This window comes from Artibeus jamaicensis, unplaced genomic scaffold (genome assembly GCF_021234435.1).
Source record: "Artibeus jamaicensis isolate MK-2021 breed Jamaican fruit bat unplaced genomic scaffold, CSHL_Jam_final contig_885, whole genome shotgun sequence".
Lineage (NCBI taxonomy): Eukaryota > Metazoa > Chordata > Mammalia > Chiroptera > Phyllostomidae > Artibeus > Artibeus jamaicensis.
In genome coordinates, this window is record NW_026522001.1 from 18074 (window position 1) to 26829 (window position 8756).

The 8756-nt window shown below is 35.7% G+C and overlaps 1 protein-coding gene across 1 annotated transcript; it reads left to right on the forward strand.

The window, feature by feature from the left end:
* Positions 1 to 7386: 7386 nt before the first annotated feature.
* LOC119040272 (olfactory receptor 4F3/4F16/4F29-like) lies at positions 7387 to 8325 on the forward strand. Its single transcript, XM_037133191.2, has one exon. It carries the CDS (start codon positions 7387 to 7389, stop codon positions 8323 to 8325), a length of 939 nt encoding a protein of 312 aa, XP_036989086.2.
* The last annotated feature ends 431 nt before the right edge of the window (positions 8326 to 8756 follow it).

Sequence of the window (8756 nt, forward strand, 5' to 3'; positions counted from 1 at the left end):
TCAAAGGACCTATGCACCACAATGTTCATAGCAGCACAATTTACAATAGCCAAGAGTTGGAAGCAACCTAGGTGCCCATCAGTAAATGAATGGATCAAAAAATTGTGGTACATATACACAATGGCATTCTATGCAGCAGAGAGAAAGAAGGAGCTACTACCCTTTGCAACAACATGGATGGAACTGGAAAGCATTATGCTGAGTGAAATAGGCCAGGTCTTGAAAGACAAATACCATATGATCTCATCCTTAACAGGAAGCTAAACAACAAAACAAACAAGCAAGCAGAATAAAAGCCAAGACACTGAAATAGACAACAAGGGGACAGTGACCAGAGGGGAGAGGGAAGGGAATTTAAGGGGGGAAAAGGGGAGGGATTTTGAGGAACAAGTATGAAAGACACAGAAATGAGGACTGGGGGAAGGGAGGAAATCTGAGGGAGGTGGGGAGCATGGGGTGGGGGGCCTGGGATGGGATAAATAGACAAAAAACTGTACTTGAAAAATAAATAAAATTTAAAATATACATACATATATTTAAAAAATAAAAAATGCTCAGGGAAAAATATAAAAAATTAATTAATGAACTTTATTCTTTTGAGCAGTATTAGTTTACAGCAGAATTGAACTGAAGGTACAGATGATTCTTATATACCCTTGTTTTCACACACACACCCTTCTCTTCTGTGAACATCCTTCTCCAAAGTAGTGCATTTTTTATCACTGATGAACTTACACCGACATGCCATTATCACCTTGGTGTTGTATACCATATAAGTTTTGACAAATGTATAATTACTTATATTCATCACTGTAGCATCATATGCAATAGTTTCACTTCCTTACAAATCTTCCATGATTTCTTTGTTCATCCCTCTGTCTCCTATTATGTCCTGGCAACCACTAATCTTTTAATCTTCCCCACAGTTTTGCCTTTTCCTAAACATCATATGGTTGAAATCAATCATATAGTATGTATCTTTTTAGATTGGCTTCCTTCATTTTGTAACATGCATTCATTTCCTCCAGGTCTTTTCATGGCTTGATAGTTCATTTCTTTCTAGCACCGAATTATATTCATTGTATGAATATGCCAGTTTATTTATCAACTCATCTATTAAAGAACAGTTTGCTTGCTTCCGATTTTGGCAGTTATGAGTATAAAACTGTTATAAACATCCATGTGGTTTTTGTGTTGAGGTGCATTTTCAGTCCATTCGATATAATAGTAAGGAATATGATGGCTGAATCTTGTGTTAAGAGTATGTTTACTTTTTGAAGGAACTGTCAAACTGTCTTCCAATGTGGGTATACCATTTTTTCCACCTTCACTAAGTTTCTGTTCCTGTATGTCTACATTCTGGCTAGCATTTGGTGTTGTCAGTATCTTGAGTTTTGGGCTCGGAATTAATTCCTTGTACCTCTTTATTTATTGCCTCCCTGTATTTATTTAATAATTCTCTTTTATAGTACAAGCTTGATTTCTTATTTTTCTCATTTTTTATTGTTCAAAAGTAATAAGCAAGCAAATATAACCAGAGACATTTAATTAAGAAGAAACTCATAGTAACCAGAGGGCATGTGAGGGAAGACAATAGGGAAAACAAGGGAAGGTTCTTCAGAAACATGTACTTAATAATTCTTAAATATCAGGATTAGTTTCCAATGTTAGATACAAACTAATCTCTATCATCTTTGTCACCTTATTATCTTCTGTTCTCCAAGCAATATCTATGCTGTAGACATTCTGCATGCTTTGTTATTAACCCAGTGAACAACAAACTTGCTTATTTTTTATATTTTACCACCTGGTTAAAGTGATTTCTTTAGAAATTATATCGATGTGGTATAATACTTACTGTCTCTTAAATCTATACACAACTGCTACATCTCCTAGGCTTCCTTTTTCATCACTATAGTTATTTATCTCCACAGTTCTCATATGTTAGAGGGTTGTTTCCACTTCCATGACATGCATCACTTAATGTCTGGTGTATATTTATATAAATATTAGATATGGATTGGCTTTGTACACCATAGTCTATCTTAAGATCTGATATGTAGTATTTTGTTATTTTCATTTATTTTTTTAAGTATAGTCACTATACAATTTTATACTGGTTATATTAGTTTAAGGTGTACCACATAGTGATTAAACATTTTTATTCCTTACAGTGTGATTATCCCACTAATTTTTATATGCTGACTTTTTGATAATTGTTATTCTAAGTGGTGTGAATTGATATCCTGTGGTCTGGATTTGCATTGCCCTGATGAGTAGTGAGTGATGTTGAGCATTTTTTCCATGTTTGTTGGCTATCTGTATATGTTCTTTGGAGGAATGTCTTTTCATGTCATCTGTCCATTTTTTAATTGGATTGCTTATTTTTTGGTGATTGATCTGTATGAATTTCTTGTAGTTTGGGGCATAATCCCTTATCAGAAATATCTTTTGAAAAAATATTTTCCCAGTCTGTAGGTTGCCATTTTGTTTTGTCGGTTTCCTTCACTGTGAAGAAGCTTTTTAGTTGTCCTGTCCCACTTGTTTATTTTTACTTTTGTTTATCTTGCTCAAGGGGGTGTGTCCAAAAAGATAGTACGCAGACTGATGTCAGGTAGTTTACTTGCTATGTTTTCTTCTAGGACTTTTATGGTTTAAGGCCTTATAAGTAAATTGACTTTAAATTAACAAAGTGAATAAGTGAGAAGTTAAGACTGGGAATAGAGCATAACTAAAACTTTGGTCGTGAGTAACCATCTGACTTTATAATGTGCCTAAAATTCCTTTGTTTTTTACATTTACATAATTAAAGTGAAAATAAAAACTAAAGAATTTATAGATCTCCTGAAAAAAAGCATTTTGGAAGAAAAATCTGTTATTCTGAGCAGCTGGTATTGCATAGTTTGGCTTCCTTGCCTGGGCAGATGAACACCTATGTGAACCTTCAGAAATCTCTTGAAGTACCTGCCTTGGCCCTTTCTTCCTTTTCTCCTCCCATTTATCCCGAATCACAAGTGAAAGAGCCAGTGTTATCTGATGTGGTCAGAAATAATATAATGTTTTAAATATGGAGAATTGAAGTTTATGGCATTAGGTTGTAGGGGATAGCAGTAGTGGAAGGGACACAGCCTGATTAGAGCATAAAGCTTCTTTCTGTACCTGTCAGGCAGTCTTTGATTGGTATGTCCACTAAGGAGCAAAATTCTTATTGGGAGATATGCTTAAATGATTGGATGCAAGTGCACACATGAAGGCTTTACCTCAAACTAGGTCTAATTTCAATATTTAATAATGTCAGAATCTGAATTTGAGGAATGATTTTCTATATATGAAAGTCATTCATAGAGAGTCTTCAATGTAGAATAAATGCCATTTTTGTGCCATACTATGTGCTACTATGTCATTTATTTATGTATTATGTCATTTTTTCTCAAACACTGTGGAAGTGAGGTAAAATTGTCTCCATGTTGTTAATGATAATCTGAAGTTCAGAGAGGTCAAATAACTTTGTCATGCTCATATAGCAAATAATGGTGGAGCCAGGTTCAAAAACAAGCTTGGCTGCTCTCAAAGTCAAAGATTTTACCCACTCTGCCATAATGTATAAAAGCCAATCTGTGATTTTTATATTTGTAGGATTGAAAAAGATAGAAGTAAAGATTATGAACTGTTTTCTGGACTTTTTAATGTGATCATAAAGCCATGTGATAACCACACACTTTTGAAAATAACGGTACTGTGACCCTTAGTAACAACAGAGGCTGACTGGAAAGAGAGTACTTCTGGAGTGGTAGAACACACAGAAAACATGCACCAGGGAGAGTTTCATGTGCTTGTTGTCTGTTGTTCTGTGTAAGTCTTTCTCCTGCTAGGTGGTATTTCTAGACTCCTCAAATGATATTAACAGTTCAGATATACAGTGAATTGCATGTGTACATCATTGTGCAGCATCTGGAGAAGTCTTTCTGTTCATTACCATGTGTGATTTTCACAGAAACTCCATGAGGGTGACAGGGCGATTAACAGAAGCAGCTTTCTTTTCTCTCCTTCCTTAAATGCAACTCAATGTCATAGACAGGAGCAGCGCTGAATCAGTGAATTACAGGTGAGAGATTGATGTTCTCTTTAACTTACTTGGGTTGTCAGAAACAGAGGCTAGAGTATTTCATCACCTGAACCGCATTCAGCTCTTTCCCTTTTCTCCTGATCTCATTTTTTATATTGTATCTATCTTTCCTAATTTTCCCTTTTCCCATCTTCTCCATATTTTAAATCTTCATTTTTATCCTTTCTGTTTTATTTTTCTGCATACCAGATTATTCTACAGACTTTAGGAAAATGAGTTGAGTGCTGGTTGTAGGTTTGGAGTTGAAATGCTATCTAATCCCTAGCAAGAAATCTGTTGTGAAGCTTTAAGTGGCTTCTCACTGAGAGATGGATTCTCTGTCACTGAGAGTAATGCATTTATAAATTTTTAAAAGAGGAATTTTCTCTTATGCCTGTTAAAACTATTGGAAAAGGTCACTGAGAGAGAACAGAATCAAGAATAATAGAGATCGCTTAACCTGAAGGTTTGGCCTTACTACATGCTGGGGCTATTAACGTAACCTCTTTAACAAGACCAATCTACTGACTTTCTATAGGTACCTGAATATATAATATGGGCCATATGCATATGAATAATGACACTTAATTTTAATAGGTAACCTCATAGAATTCATGGTATTTTCCTGAAATTGCATGTACTTTCCTTCTTTTTTCTGTTCCGTTCTATTATCTAAAGAGGTGAATCAATATTTATGCCCTAGTGCAGCCTTCCCTATTGCTGTTGCTACCATGAATTACCTTCTACCCCAACCCCCCAAAACCCTTTTAAATATTCATCTTAATATTCCCTTTACTTGTATGGTATACCACATTAGATTGTGTTTGGTATGTGTACAATTCTTGTATTTTCAACTGTTTTCTTGTTCTTTGACTTATAGAAGTTAGCAAAAGAGCAAATAAGTGTGAAAGAATTTTCAGTAAAAGGTACAAGAAGTAATTGGGATTTTAATTGAAGTTTTAGGTTAATAAAATTAATAATAACAGAGAGAATGGGCTTCTTAGCAACATCACCTTAAGTTTTTCACAGTTGTAGAGAGCAGTTACAGTACAAGCAAAGTTAAAATCTTTACACCAATCTTAATAGCAGGAAAAGTAATCACTTTCCAAAATACAATGAACTATTATTGAACTTGTCAAATGATCTTTAACTAGTCACACATATTTACTTGTTGTTGGCCTATTATATAATTTAGTATCAATAATTGACACTTAGTGAATGTTGTTAGTTTTAGTTTTACCTAGGAAAAAAATCACTGTTCTCAGTTTTTTAAACTTAATCACTTTTTTTAGTATTTATATTTTTGGAATAGAATCAAGGGGTTTAACTTCTGGTGCCCAATTCTGACAAATGAGTAATTTGGGAAACTCAGTTTATTTTTGTGGGTCTCATGTTCTCCTTCTCATTGATGACCAAATGAGAAATGAGTTTTATAGAATTCCATGAGAATTTTCTTCTCAATACTATGTGGACATGTGCTTTTTCTCACTAAGGCCTTGGATCTTTCTCAACAGCTACTGAGTTTCCTGGGTTCCTTCCCAGTGTCTCCATCACCTCCTCTCCATGCATACTCTTCCCATCAGTCCTGTCCTGCCCTGATGAGCAGCATATGCCGTGGTCCCCTGGTCTCACCCCGCACTTGAAGTCCCATGTTTCTTAAAATAGAAAGTGTACACCGTGCAATTGTGGACTATTGGCTCAGGAGGTGACAGTATAATTACCACGTGTAAGTGAGAATATAGTGGTATTTGTGCCTGTGATGGTGATCCAGAATTGGTATCAATACACGACAGCCTTTCTGAGTTTTATAATCTGGGATGAGTGAGGGCATCAGTCATAGGGCTGTTTGTGTGAGAAGTTCTGGAGTTGTAGCTGCAGAAATAAAGGATGTCAATATTCCTGTTCTACTCTATTTCATCAACTCCTAAAGTGATTAACTTGTATTGAGTGTTCTCAGGACCTACTCTCCACTATCAGGAAGGATTGAGGTGGGTATTGGAAATGAAGAAACATAACACTGTTCTCTGCTCATCCTCCATGTGACATGTAAATACAACACACATTAAAGGACTAAATCTCCAGTGTTACATTTTGTGTTCTATGGGTTAAGATCATGGAGGAAGCTTTGTGCCCTAATAAAGTATGTCTTGTTAATGTTTGAATTCCTCTTATTCTTATAATCATGAATCAAAAGCATAAAATAAAAATTTTTGTGAATATAAAATATCTGAGTGCATTTCAAAGTAATCAGGGTAATATGAAATTTTACAATGGGTGACCATGCAGGCCTCACTCAGTACTTTAACGGGTAGGGGGATGGCAGTGGACATAAAAGATGTCACCAAAGGTAGACTGAGACACTGATGAATTAAAATGTAATATCTCAAGTGTTTTAAGTTTTGGTCTTTAATACCTTCATGTACATGGACTGAAAAGTACTGTTTGCAGAGCAACTTTATATTTTTAGTGGCTATGTTAGGCATGTGATTTAGCTGAATTCTGATGAAATCTTCCAAATGCATATTTTTTAGGCCTGGAGAAAATCTTCTATCACCTGGAGGCACAGATTCCTTATGAAATCCTTGCAGAGGGTTGAGTCCAGCTTATGGCTTTATAGTCATGAAAAATTGTGTGGGAACTAAAGGCACCCAGGTTAGAAGTGGACATGATAAAGTATAAAGGAAAATAGTGGTGTCGTGATTTTTTATTAGAGTCCACATAATTGTCTTCTTCTACTACATTTAGGGGCTCTTCAATTTCATGTACACCAGTCTCTTTGTTCAGTTTCAAGCTTCAGCCTGTTCTAATTCAGTCTTGACTCACATCAAGAATTTTTCACTCCACATGTTATATAGTCCATCAGTTAATCATATTTTCCTCTTATTGCTGCTTTCTGTGAGTTGTGAGAGCAAAATGAAAAAAGAAAAAGATCATGAGAATGTATATAAAAGCAAGATGGAATCTGTTGAAAATGAGGAATAGTCAATATTAGAGATGATTTAAACAGGTGATGAATATCATATACACTCATGAATTTGAGAACTGAACATTGCAGTAAGAGTTTGGCAATAGGTTTAAAATATGTTACAGTTTACATGTTGTAATATTATGTTGACTTTTGTGTTTTTCTTTTGTATATTTAGGGGACTATATGACTATATACATTTTATTTGTAATTAGAGCATTGAAATTCTTTGATGTCTTGTCATCTGTGTAATCACAATTTCCTCTTCATTTCCTTAGTTCTCATAATTGCAGCCACAGCCCAGCTGGGTGGATCAATGGATGGAGAAAATCACTCAGTTGTGTCTGAGTTTGTGTTTCTGGGACTCACACATTCATGGGAGATCCAGCTTCTCCTCCTGGTATTTTCCTCTGTGCTCTATGTGGCAAGCATGACTGGAAACATTCTCATTATATTTTCTGTGACCATTGATCCTCACTTACACTCTCCCATGTACTTTTTCTTAGCCAACCTCTCCTTCATTGACTTAGGAGCCTGTTCTGTTGCCTCACCGAAGATGATTTATGACCTTTACAAGAAGCAAAAAGTCATCTCTTTTGGAGGCTGCATTGCTCAGATCTTCTTCCTCCATGTTGTTGGTGGGGTAGAGATGGTGCTGCTCATGGCCATGGCCTTTGATAGATATGTGGCCATATGCAAGCCTCTCCACTATCTGACCATCATGAGCTCACGGATGTGCATTTTGTTTACAGTTGTTGCTTGGGCCCTTGGCATCACCCACTCACTGTTCCAAATAGCACTTATTGTTAACTTGCCCTTCTGTGGTCCTAATATACTGGACAGCTTTTATTGTGACCTTCCTCGGCTCCTCAGACTGGCCTGTACAGACACCTACAGACTGCAGTTCATAGTCATTGCCAACAATGGGGTACTTTGTGTTGTCTCTTTCATTGCCCTCCTCATTGGCTACATTGTCATCCTGTTCACTGTTTGGAAACACTCCTCAGGTGGTGCACCCAAGGCACTCTCCACTTTGTCAGCTCACATTACTGTTGTCCTTTTGGTCTTTGTACCAATCATGTTTATTTATACATGGCCACACCCCAATTCACAGATGGACAAGTTTCTTTCACTCTCTGATGCTGTGCTGACTCCTTTTTTAAATCCAGTCATCTACGCATTTAGGAATAAGGAGATGAAGGCAGCAATAAAGAGATCTTTCAGACAATTAGTGATTTTTAGGAAGATTTCATAAATAGTGTTATAAGGTCATATCACCATGTAGTCCCAATCTAAATTTTGGAGTTGTTTTTGAGGTGTATCAGTAATTGATTTGCATCACCACACTGTTTAAGAATGCTCTTATTTTCTAAGAAAAATGAATATTTAGAGAAAATAACTTTAATTCAAAACTTTGATTTATATAGGGTTGCACATATATGTACTAATTACAGTAATTGCTTCTTGCTTGGTTTCTTTGCTTTTTCTTTTTCTGAAGATTTTTTCGGTTATTTTTGTCTTTCAATTTACCAATATATTTTCTCATGATCTGTCTCTTGAGGCAACCAAGGTGATAATTATTCACTTGCAACTGATAATCACCACTTTTGAGCAATAATGCCTCTCTTTTTACTCTTTTGGTGAGTTGGAAAACATTTATATTTCATTGGAGTTATTCAAGCACAT